We start from the raw sequence: 20,371 nt of genomic DNA on the forward strand, positions 1-20,371 counted from the left end.
TTAGTTTTCGCATGGTAGAGAAAGTCGGCAAAGCTTTGCTTTACTTTAGTTTGATACATTTAGAGCAGTGATTTAATTCAGGTTCCACTGAATTGTGTTCATTTGTTTTATGTGGGACAGAATACCAAACTACTGTGTGGAGGTTGACAATAAAATGTTCCAGGGTTGTGGAGTGTATTGTGGGTTTCTTTTTTCAGAAAACAAAGACCGAAGAACAACGAAACCACTAGTGCTACCTTAAAAAAAACAAACATTTATTTTCCAACATATGTACAGTCAACCAAGAAAATAAATACCTAAACATTTTTACAAATTAAAATTGTTGTAAACACCTAAAAGTCAAAACCACTTCATGTCTTTTCATGGATTCATTAAAACCTCGGACTGAAACGTTCAAACCTCCTGTGGCGAGTTCCTACGCTATGTTGTCCAGGACCACGTTGCCATCTTTGTCTTTGATCCGGACTCGTCCAGTGGGGTATCGGGTTTCCTGCCTGCCGTCTGTATAGACCGTCTTCACAGTGCCGTCGGGGTATTCGCGCCTCTTGTAGTCGGCCGTGTGAATCTCCTTCTGGCCCGTGTTGAAATGAATTTCTTTGGTGCCATCGCTGACGGAAACAAGACGTCGGTTTCAATTTGTATTTCATGTCCATCATTTCAGGGAAATGTTTGCAAGAGCATGTGACCGCTTAAAGGACAAACCCAAAACGGCTTCCAATTGTCTTCAGGGTCAGAACAGCGAGTTGTTACTTACGGGTTGACCTGTATGATGGTCCCGTCTGTCAGCACGCTCTCCTCTCTGCCGCTGGGAAACAAGCTCTTCACAGTCTGGTCTGGGAAGGTGATTTCTTTACGGCCATCAGGAAAATGCTTCTCTGAATTGGCAAAACATAAAGGTCAGAATAACCATGGATTAGCCCCCCCCCCCCCCTTGAGTTTGTTTCCCTTTTGAAATATCAGGTTTACTTAAACTCCATTAAACCTAGAATTGTAACAAATAGTTTTAATACTTTTACTTTGCGTGGCAGCCGTCGCCACAGACAACATAAAGATCGTTTACACCCGAGCTGCTTCTGCCTCCTCACCTGTCTGGTTGTTGGGGAAGTGCAGGACCTCCATGCCGTCGGGATACGTGATGTGTGTCGTCCGAGCGTCGGCGTAGTAGTAGGTCTGAGCAGACGGGAGGAGAGCAAGAGTGAAAGGTTCGCATGCAGAGCAGCGTTCTGTTTCACTGGATACGAGGAAAAGCTTCTCACCACTCTCTGATCGGCTGTAATCTGCTTGGTGTCTCCGTTGAAGAAGGTGACCTTGACTGACTTGCCGTCTGCCGACATCTCTTTGCGGGTCCCGTTTGGAAACACGATAATGTGATCACCATTCGCCAGAATTTTCTCCACCTGCGAGGAGAAGAACCAGAACTCCCATCAGCAGCTTGTGAATCACGTGGAGCAACACAACTTTCCATCAACACGTTTCTCCTGCTCAACCTAACTTGATGAAAAATGACTGAGAAATGTAAGATTTAATGCTGATGTGCATCTCCCTTTCTCACCTTGCCATCAGGATGTGTGATCATTTCCTTTGCCGATTCCTGATCTTCGGCGTCGCTGCATAATGGTTCGTTTGGGGGGGCGTCTCTTTTCTACAACATGAAGTCACCAATGTCAGAGAGAAGCATTAGAGACAGTTCCGATCAGGTTTAGTATATAGCTGCTTTGATTCCTATGTTTGCAAAGCCACTAAACAATCTGTAACACTTGATATAATCTCTATAACTGTACTTTAAATCCATTACGAAATCATTTTGGTATCTTGTATGTATTAATGGCTTTTACCGGAGAGTTGTGCGTTTGTTCTTGCCGTGGTGGCGTTTCCTGGCTCTGGATGGCAGGTGCTGACCTCTCGTCTGTCCTGCTGGGCAACGAGGAGGAACAGGAGATGGGCTCTGCTGTTTTCCTCAGGCTGCTCTTCCTGCCTGTCATCAAAAAAAAAAAAAAATTATCTTGATCATCCTCAAACTAATAACAGCCATATTAGTGACTGAAGAAAATCTCAAAATGAAGTTTCTTCTTGATGAGGGAACAGGAAAGTCTTCAGTGTACCTGTAGCAGCAGCAGCAGCCTGGCTCGTCTCCCTGGAGGGTCTTCTCGTCCCTGCAGCCACGCCGCTCTGTGCAGGGCTGCTGCTGCGGCGTCTGCAGTCAATAGGACTCTGAAAAACACATTTGAAATTAAACAAACAACCATTTAAAGATACGAGTGGTGTTTTGTGTGAAACGAGCTTCACTGATTGAAGGTATTTCATTCAGACAAAAGGTGGTTGGATAGTAAACAGACACAAAGGGATTGTATAAACAGACTTACAGCAAATGTAACTCCTTTGGTCACAGCTGGCACGTTATTGTCAAAAACTCTGGGACTTTCTTTTTCTGTGGCCGCGGAAGTTTTCTTCCAAGCGCTGAGGCGGAGCTTTTCCAACATGTGAATCTTAAAAGGAAGAACACAGTTCATGATGCCTTCATCATAAATACACATTTATTTATTTAGTTTCTGATCAGGGTGTGTTTGGCCTGGAAGAGCAATCGGCCTGTGACTTTTAATGTTTAAAGGCTGCGAGGTGTGGTGAGGCACCTCGTCGTGGAGAGCGCTGTTCTCCTGGCTCAGAGAGTCGATCTGCTGCCGCAGTCGGCTGTGTGTGGCGGTCCAGCGACTCTCCCGCCTCCTCAGCTCCTCCTGCGCCGAGTCCAGCTGCTGCTTTAACAGCTGCAATGAAGCCACGGACAAAACATAACCATTAGTTTAGAGAAGAAAGAAAAAAAAAAAGTCAGTTTTGGCTTAAATCTGAAGATCTTGAAACCAAATCAGTGGTATTAGGAATCATTTAATATCTTTATTCACATGTTTAAATGTAGTTTGTGCACAAAACATTTGTAGATTTTCACCTGCATCTCCTCTCGCTCCTTCTTGTCCGGCAGCGCTCTGGTGGCCAATACGTGAGTCTCAAAGAGTTTGCGTTCCTTCTGCAACTTCTTGTTCTCCACTTTTTTGTACTCTTCAAACTTCGCAGCATCTTCTGCTTTTGTCTGCTCAAACTCTGAACGCTCTCTCCTAAGAAACGCAGGACAAAACCCAGATGAATCGCACGGGGGAAGAACGGCCATCCCTTATCAAATCATCCATCTCCAAAAGCACTTTATCTAATTCAGGGTCCCTGGGAGCTGAAGGCGATCTGGACAGGGAATATTTTATACATTTAACACTGATCTGTGGTTAGTATATTGTATCTCAGAATGTTAGTTGAACTTATTAGATTGTTTAAATGCAGAAAGAAAGAAAAAGAAAAAGTCACCTGAGATTTTCTTGGATTTTCTCGTTCTCCTGCCGGAGTTTGGCCAGGGCGGAATTTTCCTTCTTAAATCTCCCAATCTCGATTTCCAGCTCAGCCAGTCTCTCCCGGAGCTGCTGAGAATGGACTTGCTGGCCTGAGAAGAGACAAAAAATAATAAAAAAATATACTTCACTGCTTCTGTGATCAACATCTGAATTCACAAGTTCATCCATTTAGAAATTGGCAATAACTTTTGCAGACATATTTGTCTCACCCGTACCCTCCGTTACATTTTTGTCCACTGAAGTGACGGTGGGCGGGTGGTGATGATGATGATGAGGAGGAGGAAGAGGAGCATTCTGTGCTTTCGGCTTCAGGGAGGGGAACAACCTGTTGATGAGCTGGGAGGCAGGAGGAAGATCTGCTTCCTGACTCACCGCCACTTTCCTCACAAGAGGCTTCTCTGGTGCTGAAGCTGTTCTGACTGTGAGCTTAGAAACTGGACCTTCTCCCTTCGTGTCTTTGGTCGGACCGGCGGCCGTATCCTCCAGGTCGTTCCAAGTGTCGTCGTCGTCAAACACAACTCTGCCCGGGCAGTCGTCTTCATCCTGGATCAGAGTGGAGTCGTCGGCGTAGCTGAGGACGTCGTCAGTCTCCTCCTCGTCGTCGTCTGGTGCGCCATCTGAAGCCGAATCCCTGAAACTGTCCTCGTCTTGATACGACCGCTTATCATAAGGGGGATTGGATTGATCGGGGAAGCAAACGCTGCTTTTGACTGCCGCTTCCTCGTCCCCAAGTTCAGAGCCACTGCAGGACGGTACGTCGGAGTGTTCTTCTTTCTCGCCGTTCTGCTCGTCAACACTGATTCTCCTCTTCAGTTCGTCGGCTCTCCTCTGCTCCCCCAAGGCTTCGGCGTTCACAGAACCGCTCGGGCACACCAATCCAACGCTGGCTCCGACAGTACTGCACCTCTCCAGTGCACCTCTGGGCGGGGACTTGATGGGCGTGGAAGAGAGGCGTCGCTGGTGGCGCCCCCTGGCCGCATGCCAACGCTGCCGGTCCATCTGCAGGACCTGCAAGTACAGAGACGTATTTGAAGGGAATTATAGACACCTTTACAACGCTACATACCTTCTACCAACAAATGGTTTGGACAATAACGCAGAAAACAGTCCATTCCTGTGTTCCAGTTGCGCATTCCGAGCATGACAAATGCAAGAAAACAGAGAAAAGGCGCCTATTAAATGGAACGTGTCTGATAAGGAGAACTTGTGGCCGCGTTGCTGGAAGAGAACAGAGTGAAAGAAGCATGTGCAGCTATCAGTTCTCCTCAAAGTGATGCATTTTTAAACTGAATATATTTCAGAGCCTGTGGGTATTTTGCATTATCTCCATTTAGTGAATCAGTATTTTGCCTTTTCGATATTGATCTGTGCTGAATACTTTAGTCACATCTGCCAGTCAGAGACTGTGGCCTCTGGACGGGTGGGAATAGTTCGGCCAACTACTAAAACATGGTGGGTACAGTGACAGTGAAAGGTTAGCTTAACATTAATCTGTCAGGTATTTATGAAATGAATGATAAAAAACTGAATACATGAAGGAAGAATATAGAGAAACTGTAGCCCATCCCTTCAAATGCGGCAGTCACGAGTTAATTTAGTAAAGCACCTTGACGACGAAGGAGGAGTTGGACGAGAAGGACAGCTCTTCCGCCGCTTGCTCCAGAAGCTCAAATTCTCCCAGGTCCAGGTTCTCCTGCTCCCGGTCCCACACCCACCGCCGGAGCTTCTCCTGAAACGAAAGCTCAAAGGAAGCCGACGGCGCTTTGACGTCTTCCACTGAGTTTTCTGGTTTTTGTGTCGGCGCCACTTTCGAGTCCAAACTTTCCTTCTTGGGTTCATCGCCCCCCGCAGCCTTTCCTAGAGAGTCCAAGCCGCCCACCTGTTTGGTTACAGGGTTTGGCTGCAGGATGTGAGCGGGGTTCCTCACTGCCTGAAGTGAAACGCCCACAGTCTTCCTATTCTGTCCAAGCTGCTGTGGTTTGGCGTTTCTCCCCTCCGAGTCAGTACGATTGCATTCTGGGCCATCCATGTTCTGTTCTTGACGACCTCCCAAGATCTTTGTCCGCGCTGCTCTGACGTCCGCCGGCGGCACGCGGGGTCCCCTCAGTCGGTTCTCCTTGTTAAGTGTGGCGGTTTTACGCTGGACGGGAAGCCGTGGGACTTTGTGTGCGTTCACTTTAAGGATAGACGCAGGCTCGGAGTTGCTGCGAGAGATCACTCTGGCAGGAGGTTGTAGTTTCGGCCCTTTCTCAGTACTATGTGACGAAGCCTTGGATTTTTTAGTAAATCTCGCCAGCCCTTCGCCTCGTTTCAAGAAGGTCCTCTTGGGAGCGACCAGTACAGCCTCGGCACCTTCTCGGGCCTGTTAGGGATGAAACACATAGAATATGGAAAGGTTTGGTTTGACCTCCTAATAGAATAATAATAATATAGCATTCTGGAATTTGTGCGACGACATAACCAATTCTCCATGTGTTTGAGGGCTACTGTGTGTAAGTCACACATTGATGTATGCTCTGACCGGTTGTTGTTGTTGTTGTTTGGAAACCTTCAGCCTCTGCTCCTCCAGTCTCAGCTGCTCCTCCAACAACTCCTCAAATGTCCGCTTCTGTACCCCAATACCTGGCTTTATAGGTCTGTAACGAAGCCACAAACATGATATAAAGGCAAAACCGTATCGGCAAAGCACGAAAAGAAAGACACTCGTTGCAAAATGCAAAGTGGCAACAATGTGGTGTTTTACCTGCATGTCTTGTATGACACACATTCAAATACATCAAGAAAGTAGAGTACCTGTCATGCAAGACCTCTTTCAATATTTCACTATTCTTGTCATTAGGGGCAGGGACACGGTTTTGCTGTGTCAATATGTGAAAGTCGGTTTCCGCCGCATCACTCTCTGGATCATTTCTGGAGCTCCCCACGTCTACAAAACAAACAGCAAGAGGAAGTTTAAAACTGTTAATCACCACTGAAACCAGACTACAGATACAATGTTAAAAATCTTCCTCACCCTCTTCCTCAGCTGCATCTTGGACTGTTGATAGCTGCCTTTGTCTGTCTGCCGATGACAGCTCCTCCACCTGTTGCTCCCAGTGGCAGATATCTTTGTAACGAGAGACTCCATGGAGCGGCTCCTCACCCCAGTCTGGTTCTGACATCTCTGAACTCTCTGCCGGGTCTATAAAATACAACAGCGCCTTTACATTTCAAAGAAGGACAAGCACATCATCAAAAAAATGCCATTACGGTGATCCGAGCCTGACCTTCTTTGCGAAGCAGGGATCCATTTACATTTCCAAGCAGTCTCTGTTGCTCCTCCTGAAAGTGAAGCAGCTCCTCCAGTTGATGGGCTTTTAGCTGCTCTTGCATGTGCTGCTGCCATTTCTTCAGCTACACAAACACCAGGATATTATCATCACACATGCAGCAACAAGGTGTTCTTCACAAAACTCTTAACAGCAGCATTGGCCCTTCCCATCATTGTGAATTAGAATTCACCAAGCGTTGGATTGTTCACCCACTCATAGGGAACGTGAGCTGGGTTTAGACCGTCGGTGAGAGAGGGGGATTTTTACCCTACTGATGATGTGTTGTTGCAAGAAAGAGTAATCCCATCCCAAACTGTCTCACTGTATTTATACACTGAGTTTGTCCTGGTTTTCACATATTCATAATTAACCTTCTGGGTATTTTCCTAATTGCATCTGTCTCCTTAACACAAATAGACTTCGGGGAAAACACTAATAATAGCAGGGGAGAAGTGCATGTGATGAAGGCGCTGAGGAATTAAGTGAGTAGGAGTTACATAATCAACATTGAAGCCAACACCAAAGGCCCAAAAGGGACATTCCCAACATCAGCTATGGGTATGTTTGTGAAACAGGGCCAATAATCGTTCATTGCACAGGTTGAACCTATAATGACAAGTTTGTTAATATGTATACTTTCACACCCATAACTGACAGCAAGACATTATTGAGACTGTTACTGAAGGCCCTGGCTTTCCCAGTAAATAGTCAGACTGATTGCATATTTGAAGTAAGATCCGTCAGTGTCAAATGACATGGAGCAATATCTCAGGTGGTTTTTCGACAGAGCCTTCTGATTCAAAACGGATGCAACATAACCGGGCTTAATTTTGTTTCCCATCTGGCAAAAAACAGCATCAAAAAAGTCTCCATCACAATGATGATGACATATTTACCTGTTCGAGCTTCATGATGAGAGGTAGAGCCTGTGGTTCAGCTTCCAAATCCGCCAGCGAGTCATACTCTCCATTTGATCCGGTTGGGGCAGAGGACAGAGCGTTCACAGTCCCCGTCTGTCCTCCATCCACACACAGGCAGCTGCTGTCCACAGAAGGGGGCAGCGGGGCGAAGTCGGACGTGAAGGAGTCGTCCGGCTGCAGACTCGATGACCCTGCAGCTGCAAAAGGCCGCAGGGTACCAGCCAGATCCGGGTCGAGGATCACCCCTGCTCTGGTGCTGCTGGGCATCCAGCGAGCCAGGAGGTCTGCTGGGGAGTACGGCAGCCTGGCTGGTGATGACATGCTGGCCCAGGTGTCTCAGGCAGGGTTCGCTAATCCAGGATTTGGACGCCAGATTATTGTGACAGGTTACGGGTTAATCACACACGCTAATCAAACCCGCTTGACATCCAGGTAAACTATACATAGCTGAAACAGCACGGGCAATCGAGATGCTACAGTTTCCAACGAAATCGAAATATTCCAATAGGTAACTGAATCGTTGATACACTGACAATACGAGTATATTTAACTACCGTTGCCTTTAAAAATCTGACTCCTCTGTTGATACGTGACGAACAAAAAAAATGTATTTCCGTTGTTACGCTTTAATAATATCCCATAAACGATAGCTCCGTTAATGTAAATGCTAAACACAATAGATTTACCTGCAACCGAAGAGAAAATGAGTCTTAATGTGACGGAAATGTGAGTTTCAAACACATAACAAACAGAAGTTTCGAACACTGCCGCCATAGCAAAACAAAGCCCGCGAGAGCACGGAGAGCACTGAAGCATTGTGGGTAATGTAGGCTAACACTTATTTTAAACTTTCTGTGTCGATATTTAGTTTAGAGTTTATTTGATTGGATGGGTTTTTAACGTAAACACATCGTACACAAATCACACACCAATGGAAATTTAAAATAGTATTTTATGTTATTCCCCAAAAATATAGTGAGGACTATTTCCGGTGAGGTTTGAGAAAATTCAAATTAAAGGTTTAAAATTTAAAAATGACCATTCCTATCGTTGAGTATGAATCTAAATGTTTGTATTTTTTACCTGATCCATTTATATGCTTTATATTTTTGTAAATGCATTATTGTGGTAAATATAAGAACATTTAATCGCCTTACTTGAACGTCATGTTTTTATACTGACTTTTTTGGACCGGATATACACTCTGAACGATTTGATTGGTTCATACAAAAATACTGAAAAACGTCACACTCGGTTTCGTCAACTGAAAGTGTCTGCTGCCACCATGGAGCAAATCTTATGTCACGTTCACGGTAAGTTTTGATAAATTACTGATACATTTGTGTTGTTTGTAAAGTAAAGTGTTAGTTATTTACAGTCTCCGAGCGATGACTTTGAGAAACGCACCTTTTTTGTGTATTGCATGCAAGGTTTTTGTCTGTGGGATGACTTGACATCCTCAGGCACATGATTTTCCATGTAGTCATATGAGATATTTTACATTTCTGGGTCTGTCCTGTAACAGGCAGCTTGTGCTTTCTGAAAACCGGCGTGAAAGATGGGCCAAATAAAGGCAAGAGCTTCTACGTCTGTGTTGACAAGCAAGGCTGTACATTCACTCAACAAACCAGGTATTCCCCTCACCGAGGAGCACTACCTTGCATGTAGAATACATTGTGTTCATTGTTCCCAACCTAAGATTTAGACACTGATTTGATTCACATTTTGAATATGCAAAGCCTTCCCTGAAAGTGACATTGTTGTGGATGAGAGCATGCGTTGCTGTCAAACCTCAATGTACTTTTCAGCTGTGGTGGTGTCAGAAATGGTAACTTGCATTATCGAAATTATACAGGTACGTCGAGTGTTTGTTCACAACAAGCTGGATAGTTAATACCTGTCATGTGGCCATTTTTTTTAAGTATTCAAAATTCTGATTTAATCAACAACCGCTCAATTGATCAGCGTCTCCACTCACTGATTTGTGTTCACTTAGCATTTCTCATCCTCTGTGGCATCCATATGAGTAGCCACTCACTCACCTGGTACAAGACATCATGGCAGAAGCTGAAATGATAGGCAAAATGAGTTTCTTGTATATTTGTTTATTATTTGATCAGTATCATTGACTCCTTTTAGCATCTCACCTTCCCACTGCCTCCATCATGAGGATTCAGTAGTGGAGCTGCAAGCCATCAGCTCCAACCAACAACAGCAGGGATACAGGTGTGTACGCTGCATTGTTTATCAATCCAGAGCAGGAAAGGTTTCCTTCCCATACATCAAACACTGCTGCTTTACATTTACCTTCAAGTCAGTCTTTAAATCTGCTACAGCACACAGGACAGATCCATTTCTGACCAAAAGCCATTTCTCTTTTCTAGGTGGTACTACCGGTGCATTGTGGGTAAAAAAGCCGGCCAGCGGTGGTGTGGAAGCGTGCCTTGGACTGCGGTAAACTCTGTCACTGATTTCACCACCGATACCTTTTTTCAGATCTTGCATCCGTCTGAGGATGTGAAAGCTGTAGAAAATCGTGCATTTTTGTGACGCTGTGAGAAATTTGGGGTTGAAACATCTGGGATTTAAATCACTGATTCTCTAATCGCGAGTGTCCTTGTTTTAAGTGCGGTACCACATGGAGTATAACATGAAAAGATAAAAACTATTTAGTTTTTTATTATCCATGTGTGCATCTTCACGTGTTCATAATAGGAAACAATCTATATTGATTATGTATTAAAAACATTTGTGCATGCATTTTCATTTATATATTTATTTTAAAGTTTTGTTTTAGTAATAATCTTTATGGTTTCTGGTTAAAATTCTATTATAAAATCAGATATTTAATCATGTTTGATGCTATAGTTTTCGTTTTATGCAAAATGGACTTGTGTTCTAAAATTCCAAAGAATAAAACAAGCAAAGGTTTAGAATGTTTCATTTTATATGTAACTAATGTAAAATATGTAAATGTTTCAAAGCAGTTTGGAATAAGCAAAAGCAACACTGAACTTTCTATTTATTAATTTTTAGGCCACAATAAAGCCTTTGGATTGTTGTATCATAAATATAACTTGAACTTAATGCGCTGCAATAATATAAATTGTAACTGAGTTTTTCAGGGAATCCAAGTATGCACAAACAAAAAAAATGAATTCTCAATTTTTTGAATAATGACAATAATGCATTTTATTCATCAGTACTTTTCAAAACAGCCAAAGACACTGTACAAAACACATCTTAAGAATGAGTTTCTTAAGAAAGATAAATATTTATAATGGCATTAAAATAAGAAGACTGGGACAGATGTGTCCGCCACTCTCAGGGCCACGCACAGAGGCACAGAAACAGACTGCGAGTTCATCATATTTTATTAATTAACTTAACTTTGAACTGAATGCATTGTTGAATTAGAAGCCAGTGGATTTTCTGAAATTTCACAAACAAAAATGACCTTTTCTCTCAGAAATTGTTCCTTTCTTGCTTTAAGGAAAAAAAACGATTTTCCAAATTACCATTTGTCTTTCATCTTTGCAGCCAGTAATAGAAAAGAAAAGCCCTTTATGTGATGCACTGCTGCAACCCTCCAGCCTCCCTGCTGTCAGAAACCCCTTTAAAGCTCCTGGCAAGATGGACAAAGACTCTCAGTGGAAGAAGTTACAGCGCAATGGAAGTGATGAAAAGGAGAGTAACATGTGTTTCAAGGCCGAAGGAGGTGAAAATGACCAGAAAGAGAACATAGAGCGTGTTGGCGCCGGACTGGAGAAAGAAAAGGAAAGAGACGTGAAATCATCAGATACTTACCGGGGTAAACAACTCCCACCGGGGATGAAGGTAAAGAAGAGACTTTCAGATGAGGAGAGCAACACTTCCAAACACCATGGGTTGGATAAGAATAATACACGCAAAATGCAAAGTGGGCCTCAGGAGGAACCCATAACGCAGTCGGAAGAAAAGATGGCTAACGCCATTATCAAAGCGGTTAATTCTGAGAAGATCAATCACACTTCAGCAGATCCTCTGAAAAAATCCCCCCAGCAGCCAAGTGATGCTAAACAAACTGACTGTGACGCTAAAAGGAGCTCCGCTGACTCGACGCCAGGCAGCAGCAATCACACAACCCGCGACTCTGAAGCCGCCCGTAAAAACATATCTGACGCACAGACGTCAGAGTCCGCTCAAAGAAAAACGCACGTCGACGACGACGACGATGTGGTGCTGATGTCGGTGAAACCGGCCACCCGGGTAACTCCCCCGGTTTCTACTGTCCAGAAAACTTTGACCGCCTTCCCCGAGTTCCAGCCCGCCGCGAAGGCCAAAGCCCAAGTGGGGAATCCCAAAGGGATGCAGCTTCTCCTGACAACTCAGCTGAAACAGAAACAGGTGAGGCAACTTTTCCCTCGGAAAACATGTTTTCTCAACTAAACTCTGCACACAAACTAAGAGATTATATGCTTGATGTCTTTATAAAGTTGACTTTGACCTGAAAACATTTGAGTTTTATGAAAAGTTGAAACCTGTTATTTTTCAGTAGTGTCCCCCCCTCATATTTTCTCACCATTTTCTTTTCCACTCGATAAGGCTACTCTCTCCTCAATAAACGTGGAGGCTTTGCCGGATAAAGGCGAGAGGTTGAAGACGCAGGTCAAAGAGCTGGAGGACGCCCTGGAGTCTCTGAGCCTCGCCGCGGCCTCTCAGCCAGGTAAAAGAGGAACAGCGGTGGTTTTCCACGCCGTCCTTCCCTCTTTCTTGTTATCGTATTGACTGTAAAGTGTCAAACGCTTCCAGAGTCTCCAGGTGGACGTGAAGGCGGGGACTTTCCGAGCCGCAGCGCGCCGATCAACCCGTTTGGCCGGCAGGGCGGCACCGTCTTCCTCCCTGCTCCTCCGGCTCCAGGGCCGTCACAACAGCAGGCCGCTGGAAGCTCTCTGGGGCTCCACCACAGCCAGGGACACTCTCACTCTAATGGAGGTAGGCTGACCTGAGAGTATGGGGGACATCGTCTCCATATTATACTGAATTATGATGATTTATAGTTATATATATGATATGAGTTTATTAATGTTCCGGAAAAAAAATGATATTTCTTGAACTTGAGGGTTTTTTTTTTAGCAGATCATTTCAAACTATTATGTACCAGTTGTTAGAATGTAATCCTTGCGTCCTTTACATTTCCAGCCAACCAACAAGCACAAGCCTTTTATGGTGGCAGGATGACAGACGACCGTCTGCTGGCGGTGAAGAACGCCACATGCGACGCCATCGACCATCTCCACAAATCTCTGGAGTCGTGTCCTGATGGCGAGGCGGAGGCTGCGGACCCCAGGGGCATCAAGGTGACACACTTCCTTCACACCAGCAACACGATTCTGAATAACCCGAGGAAACCGTGCGCCTCACTTTTGTGTTTGGATGTTCTGAATGATATCCTCGCGTAAATGTTTGGTGTTACAAATTCGCTGGTGAGCAATGGACACATCTCCGGGAACACTTGTGATCGGTTGTTTAACATTTGTCGACTTGTGATTGGTTGGTCAGGTGACGCTGCTCGCCCATCAGAAGAGAGCTTTGGCCTGGCTGCTCTGGAGAGAAACACAGAAACCTTGTGGAGGAATTCTGGGTAAAATGCATAACGCTTTGGAGTAAAGTTTAGGGTTAGGGTAGAAGACCACCTCATCCTCTTGATGGTCATGCTTTATTTTGAGCACTTGTTGTCGAGAAATAACAGTTTGGAGATGACGATATTGTACGAACAGCCCCCTTGTTAAAGCAAAGTGCTGTTTTCCTGCAGGATGTGGTTTCCATCTGAACAAATTCGATCATCAAACCAGTGAGAAAAACTTTCTTTCCTTTGGTATTCAGCGGATGACATGGGTCTGGGGAAAACTCTGACTATGATTGCTGTGATTCTGGACCAGAAGATCAAGGCAAAAGAGGAAGATGAAAAGGAGGAGAAGAAGACAGAAGGCTGGATATCCAAAACTGGTAACCTTGTAGATCCGGTTCAAATAAGACAAAAAAGTCGAATCGATCAAATAATGACGTCCTAACAATAATTTATGTGACGTGTCTCTCATCCAGACTCCAGCATGGTGGTTTCTAAAGGCACCCTGATTATCTGCCCCGCGTCGCTGATTCACCACTGGAAGAGGGAGATTGAAAGACATGTGAAGAGAGGGAGGCTGAGCGTGTGCCTCTACCACGGCCCCAACCGGGAGAGAAGCGCCCGACTGTGAGGGGAAGCACTCGGCCTCTCACAACAAACACGCCCTGCCTACTAGTCAAGGTTACAGGAGCGTAGCTCCGCTGACATCAGACGAAATGCAGCAGATAAACATTCACTCCCGTCACCAACTGACATAACATGTGTGCAGAGAAGTACAGGCAGAGGGAGAACGTGTTTGTTCTGAGGCAACGGCAATAACAACGGCACCTTGGCCACCCTTTGAATAGACTTTTTTTTTTTTTTTTGGTCAACTCCCAATGTTTCCTTTTGTTCTAGTGCAAAAAGGCTATGATTATGTTATAGAAAAGTTAGCATTTAATTTAAAACCTTTTTACTAAAATACAAAAAAAATGATATTTACCAAGTAAAATAGCCAATTTTATTAAACTGTCGCCAATTTTATTAAACTGTCGTCTTTATTAAAGCCCTCTGGGGCAAAATACTGATCTGCAATTCGGACTCCTTGCTTCATATGATATGTTCTAATTGTTCCACACTGTTACTGCTTCATACAGCTGGCCCGTCTCAGCGTTCTCAGGAAATACAGACATTCGTGGGCCTTTGGGATGTTGGAGGTGTTGCTCATGCACACAAAGCCCCTGTAAATTAAATTCACAGACATTTAAAGCTGGCGATGAAGTGTGACGGCTGTTCTTTCTTCTGGGCCCCGACCACCGTTCAATGAACTTCCCTCCAACAGACTTTTCCAGCCTTTGAACGTACTTGATTTATTGTCACTGTGTTCTGTGTCTGACCGTCAGGCTGGCAGGTTACGATGTGGTGGTGACCACCTACAGTCTGGTCTCTAAGGAGGTTCCAATCCAGAAGGAGGAGGCTGAAAAGCCCAGCAAGGATCCCGATGATGTGGTAAATACACTGTTAATGTCGCCCGCTGGAGGTTTGGCTATTTCCCGATGGCTTATTGTCTTTTTTAATTCGAACGAGAGCGATATATATATGTGTGTGTGTGTATATGCACTATAACTATCACAGGGTTGTGTCATTCCTCCCCCAGCCATCCCACTCCGGTCCGCTCCTGCGGGTGTCCTGGGCCCGTGTGATCCTGGACGAAGCCCACAACATCAAAAACCCTAAAGTGCAGACCTCCATGGCCGTCTGCCAGCTGAGGGCTCGCGCCCGCTGGGCCGTTACAGGCACTCCCATCCAGAACAACCTGTTAGACATGTACTCACTGCTCAAGTAAGCCCCAAAAAAACCCCGAGCGTGGTCAAGACGTGCCGTCGCGTTTCGTCCTCACGTGAAAATGCATTAAAGTGCAGGTGGTTCATCGGATCCCGTTTGTCCCTCAGGTTTCTGCGTTGCGCGCCGTTCGATGAGTTCAAACTCTGGAAAGCTCAGGTGGACAACGGCTCCAAGAGAGGCAGCGAGAGACTCAACATCCTGACGAGGACTCTGCTGCTCCGCCGGACCAAAGACCAACTTGACTCCACGGGAAAACCGCTGGTAGAGAAACACGTCGACTCACACGTCACCGAGTACAGACTTCACTTTTAACTAGGATCTTGGATTCTGTCAAACTGTATTTGTGTCTTATGCACGGTTTTTGAGAGGTTCCTGTCTTGGTTTTTTTTCGGTTGAAAGATTGAATTTGTCAAATCAGCCGGGATCACAGTTGTAATGGTTTGAGGTTCTCAATATTTCAGGTGTCTCTTCCTGATCGGACGTGCGAGGTGCACCAGCTCAAGCTGTCTGAGGATGAACAGGCCGTCTATGACGTGGTCTTCGCCCAGTCCAGGTACAACAACTACCAAAGTTTGCCCCTTTTCTTAATTTTTAATTTTTTTATATTGTGCACTGTATATTAAAAAATAACACAAAAAAACTGTTTAGTGTTTTTCCACTGTCTTAATTGACAATATCCTGGACCTTTTCTATTATCAAGATCTAAAAAAAAAAAAATTGTGTACAAAATGTCAGACTTTACATAAACAGCCTCTTAGTCTTTCCTCTGCAATCAATTGTTTTCAAAGGTGGCATCAAATTAAATGTAGGTCAATTCTTGCAGCTATATTCTTTCTGAATCCGGTCATGTCGATAGTTAATGGATCCCTTTCAAACACCGAATCATTCAGATAATTTCTGGCTACAACAGACAATGAATCTAAATCCAGAGATGTGTTGGTGTTTCCCTTCAGATCCACGCTGCAGAACTACCTGAAGAAACACGAAGGGGCTGATGTGAGTAAAGGAAAGGCGTCCGCCTGCAATCCCTTTGAGAAAGGTGAGATTTCAACACAACCCATTAATGTCGGAGGTTTTACTTCCTGCACGTAAATCTGATCTTATCGTCGCGTGTGTGTGTCCGCCCTCCGACTGTCCAGTGGCCCAAGAGTTTGGTCTGTCCCAGGCTACGTCCAGCTCCCAGCAGCCCCAGCAGGCGTCCAGCACCGTCCACATTCTGTCCCTGTTGCTGCGCCTCCGACAGTGCTGCTGCCACCTGTCGCTCCTGAAGAAGGTTCCCACTCTCTCGCGCGCCGACCGGACTTTAAACAGGCAAAACGGAAAGTCACGAGTCAGAAACCAACCTTTCCGTCTTTGTCTCCCGTCTCTGCTCAGACGCTGGACTCGTCGGAGCTGCAGGGCGACGGGGTGGTCTTGTCTCTGGAGGAGCAGCTTAACGCTCTGTGCCTCTCCTCCAGCCCCTCGCCATCAGACCCTGACCCCAAAGACACTGTGGCCCTCAACGGCACTCGTTTCCCCTCAAAGCTGTTTGAGGACACTTGTGAAAGCACCAAGGTGAAGAACCACCAGTTTCCTCACGCATCCTAACAACACCATCACTTTATTCGCTGTTCCTACATTTGCCTCCTGATGTTTTGTGACAAGACCAAAGCTTTCAGCTTGAATTTTTCCTAAAATATGACAAATGATGACATGCAATCAGTTAAAAAAAAACAATCTTTACTATTCCTTCTCTTCCAACTTCCAGATTTCAGCTATAATGTCTGAGCTGAAGGCGATCAGAGAGAAGAGCAAGGATCAGAAAAGGTAAACTCACATATGAAGTTAACCAGGTTTACCATGTAAATGTTAACCTTCAGCTTTATATTCGTCCTTCATCAGGAATGCACTGCTGGGTAAAGGTTTTAGAAAAATAATGATTTAATGTTGCGAAATAAGATTAAAAAAAGAAATAGACGGCAAATGAAAATCTACACAAAAGAGAGAATTCATTATTTACTTCGACCATCTTTAGTGGAAAAAACAGCAATGCTTCCCTGTAACCAATCAGATATATTTGTTTTGTTAATGTAAACTGAATAAGTAACTTTTCGTGCAGACCTCAGGATTTTGTACCACGCCGTCTGTTTATTCTACATCATATCTCCTGTCTGTCACTGCGCAGTGTGATTGTGTCCCAGTGGACCAGCATGCTCAAGATCGTCGCGGTTCATCTCGGCCACATGGGCTTGAGGTACGGCGTCATCGACGGGACCGTCAACCCCAAGCGCCGCATGGACTTGGTGGAAGAATTCAACACGGATCCCAGAGGGCCGCAGGTACATTTCACCACAGACTTGCCCAACTCACTATTGCAGTCAATCGGCACGGCGACGGCTGCGATCAGAAACAGTCTAACACGCGGGCTTGACTGCATGTATTTCGATAAATTGTCTGGGTTTTGAAGAATCTCCACCGACTTACTTTTGCTTTCTGCCGAAGGTGATGCTGATTTCTCTTTGTGCGGGAGGCGTGGGACTCAACCTCATTGGTGGGAATCACCTGTTCCTCATTGATATGCATTGGTAAGACCGACACTGGCCTTCAAAAACATTTCTGCTAATCAGTCTGATGGGTTGTTGAGCTTCTGCACCTTATTTTAGACTGGATTCTTAAAATGTCTATCTCTTCTATTCCTCTGACTTCTCAAATATACGAACGACAGTGTTCAGTGCGTACATTTTTAAATCTCGTCTGCCAAACTTCTGAGTCGACTTGCCTTCCCACCAACAGGAATCCAGCATTGGAAGATCAGGCCTGTGACCGAATCTATCGAGTGGGACAGACTAAAGATGTGACCATCCATCGGTAACCAATGAGCAGGAAATTCAAACTGTTGCCTCACAGAAGCTCTACACCTTTCCTTTTTTTTTTTTCTGAACACTGAAGTCGGCCAAAGTAATTTGAATGTTGTTTTCATGTTGCCAGGTTTGTGTGCGACGGCACCGTCGAGGACAAGATCTCGTCGCTGCAGAGCAAGAAGAAGGAGCTGGCCCAGAACGTGCTCTCAGGAACAAGGACGACCGTCTCCAAACTGTCTCTGGCCGACCTCCGGATTATTTTTGGCGTTTGAGGTTTTGACGTCTCGTGACTTCAGGTCTGCTGCTGCTCATGCATAAGTGGAAAGTTCTTGCCACAGCAACAAAGAGCGCAGAGGGATTTTCTCATTTCATTTGTATCTCCTGATATCTTTATTTCACAACCTTGTAGACACTTGGTGCAAATAATAATATTTTGGTGTGGCGATGCACGTAATGTAGCCATGTTTGTATCCGGAACACCTCCTGAACAGTAGTCATGTTGCAGCTAATTACCGATTTCTTCAGATTTGCAGCACCACTGTTCATGGATTGTATTTTGTAATTCTTTGTTTCCTTTTGTAATAAATTTACTTCAAAAGATGCATTTACAGCACTGTAATTATTGTAGTTAAAATGTTCAAACAGAAATGAGACACGAGTCAGAAAGCAAGGGAAATACTGTAAGGATTTAATAGAATAACTGTAAAAAAAAAAAACCTGTACAACTCTCCAAAAAATAAAAGGAGAAGCTGGAATATTAATACTGACATTTAGTAAACTGTCACTGAAGACCTGGACGGTGCAAATTCACCAGGAAAATAAAAACAGCAGATACACCAATGTCTATTTACAAAAATACTGCTTCCTCTGAACATTACCCACAGTGCACCCTGACAATCAGAGAGAGGGGTTGTCATGGTTACGGTTAATGTTTAAGTACCATGGGAGAGGGAAAAAAAAGCTGGAAACACCAAAGAAACGGTTCATCTGTACAAATATGTCTCAGTACCAATGTGATTAATGTTGATGGGCAGAGTAAGAAATTAAGTCCAACCAGAAATAATCAACACAAACTAAACTGCAATATTTGCACCTTTCCCTTTTCCACATTTAAAACTTCTGCCATTGAAAACATCGCACAGACGGTTTTACATCAAACATTGGAATTTAAAGGTTCAAAACATGTTTCTTTTTAGGTGAAACAAGTAGGAATCTATGCTGAAGAGATGATTTTCAATAGAAAAGCAGCAGAAAAATCATCTTTTCATTGCAGCTTGGCTGATCCAACATTCAGCTTGAGACTTTTTACATCACTCATAATACTGCCAGTCTTGTTTAAAAGTAAGATAAATGAAGGTAAAGAAGAGAACTGAAACATTTGCAAATGTTTTTTGCTACCTGCAGTATAATACTAACACAAGTGACTAAATTGCTCGTTTTTAATAGCCAATACTTTTAAAAAAGTCCTTTTTTCCCTTTTGGCATGGCAATTTGTCAATCCTCACAAATTGTAAAAAAAAAAAAAAAGAAATTAAAAGCAAAACTTACATGAATTTCTTTTAACAAAAGTATTGCAAAATTAACATTTTCTAAATATATAAAAGTAAATTGGAATTTTAATGAAGCTTTAATGCAATTGTCAGTGCTCTGACCTCATCAGGCTGAGGGGATTTTCTGCATGGAGTTAGTTTGTTTACATGTTCTCTCTGTGCACGTGTCGGGTATTCAACAAAAACGCTTGTTTGAGGTCAACTTATCCTAAAAATCTAAAAGAAAAGAGGAAGTTCAACTTGTGTTGCTTTTTGTGCTTTAAAGTGTAGAAACTATGTTAGAAATTCCCTGAAAACGACCCAAAAGTGGAAGAAAATGAAAATGTAACATGCAAAGATGAAACATTACCACTAATGGAGCATTTTTACATGAAATTGAACCACAACAGGAGCTGATCACCAATAAACACTTAAAATACAAAAGTCACATGAATAGAAGCAGCTGCAGATTTGACCTGTAAAGTTTGAAATGATGTTGGGGGAATAAAGGTTGCATAAGCTGTGAAAGAATAAAAATCTGAATACGAAAGGTGTAAATCTCATTTAACCATCAGTTATGTTTGTCCTTTCAAGTGGAGAACGTGAGGTGAACTAAAGGCGCCCAAGAATTATTAAAACATAATTATGAATTTTAGAAAAATCTTTTAAAAAGAAATAGGAACGCACAATATTTTCAGCCTGGATTTACATTTCTATAAATAAAATGAACCTTTAGTTTAAGCAGAAATCAGATAAAAACAGGCTAATAAAACTACCTGTGTGCTCCTAAAGTAAGAGGACACATTATATATTGTTGTGAATGTTAAACTCAGTGTATGCGAATTGATGAAAGTCAAAATCTTCTTGTTTTTATCATGAGCATCGTCATTAGTGTTTAAACTGTGAGGCGAACTGAGAATGGATTTTCGTGCACGTGGACAAACATT

At 43.9% G+C, this 20,371-nt stretch overlaps 2 protein-coding genes across 2 annotated transcripts; one reads left to right on the plus strand and one right to left on the minus strand.

Annotated features, from left to right (window-relative positions):
• Positions 1-287: 287 nt before the first annotated feature.
• On the minus strand, positions 288-7,944 carry cpap (centrosome assembly and centriole elongation protein; the record flags this gene model as incomplete). The annotated part of the gene is made up of 18 exons (XM_080498211.1): positions 288-608; positions 755-875; positions 1,086-1,170; positions 1,257-1,397; positions 1,553-1,642; positions 1,836-1,975; positions 2,103-2,211; positions 2,364-2,486; positions 2,631-2,762; positions 2,942-3,107; positions 3,349-3,481; positions 3,602-4,400; positions 4,999-5,754; positions 5,914-6,028; positions 6,186-6,318; positions 6,406-6,573; positions 6,659-6,785; positions 7,600-7,944. 18 exons carry the CDS (start codon positions 7,942-7,944, stop codon positions 416-418), a joined length of 3,876 nt encoding a protein of 1,291 aa, XP_080354337.1. The 3' UTR covers positions 288-415.
• Positions 7,945-8,893: 949 nt separating this feature from the next.
• On the plus strand, positions 8,894-18,426 carry ttf2 (transcription termination factor, RNA polymerase II). Its single transcript, XM_080497550.1, has 23 exons — positions 8,894-8,936; positions 9,149-9,254; positions 9,763-9,849; positions 10,008-10,077; positions 11,164-12,009; positions 12,208-12,328; positions 12,415-12,597; positions 12,805-12,962; positions 13,165-13,246; positions 13,489-13,611; positions 13,708-13,858; positions 14,614-14,719; positions 14,868-15,052; positions 15,163-15,316; positions 15,517-15,608; positions 16,009-16,094; positions 16,195-16,328; positions 16,430-16,609; positions 16,803-16,861; positions 17,220-17,373; positions 17,537-17,619; positions 17,828-17,902; positions 18,023-18,426. The coding sequence occupies exons 1-23, from the start codon at positions 8,909-8,911 to the stop codon at positions 18,165-18,167; spliced, it is 3,408 nt and encodes a 1,135-aa protein (XP_080353676.1). The 5' UTR covers positions 8,894-8,908; the 3' UTR covers positions 18,168-18,426.
• The last annotated feature ends 1,945 nt before the right edge of the window (positions 18,427-20,371 follow it).

Source organism: Blennius ocellaris (genome assembly GCF_963422515.1).
Source record: "Blennius ocellaris genome assembly, chromosome: 6".
Lineage (NCBI taxonomy): Eukaryota > Metazoa > Chordata > Actinopteri > Blenniiformes > Blenniidae > Blennius > Blennius ocellaris.

Bases quoted from the DNA above. Each gene is read 5' to 3' on its own strand.
- ttf2 (XM_080497550.1), top strand. From the start codon at position 8,909: ATGGAGCAAATCTTATGTCACGTTCACG. The intron at 9,255-9,762 runs GTATTCCCCTCA...GACTCCTTTTAG, and splicing joins ACATTCACTCAACAAACCAG to CATCTCACCTTCCCACTGCC. The intron at 14,720-14,867 runs GTAAATACACTG...TTCCTCCCCCAG, and splicing joins GCAAGGATCCCGATGATGTG to CCATCCCACTCCGGTCCGCT.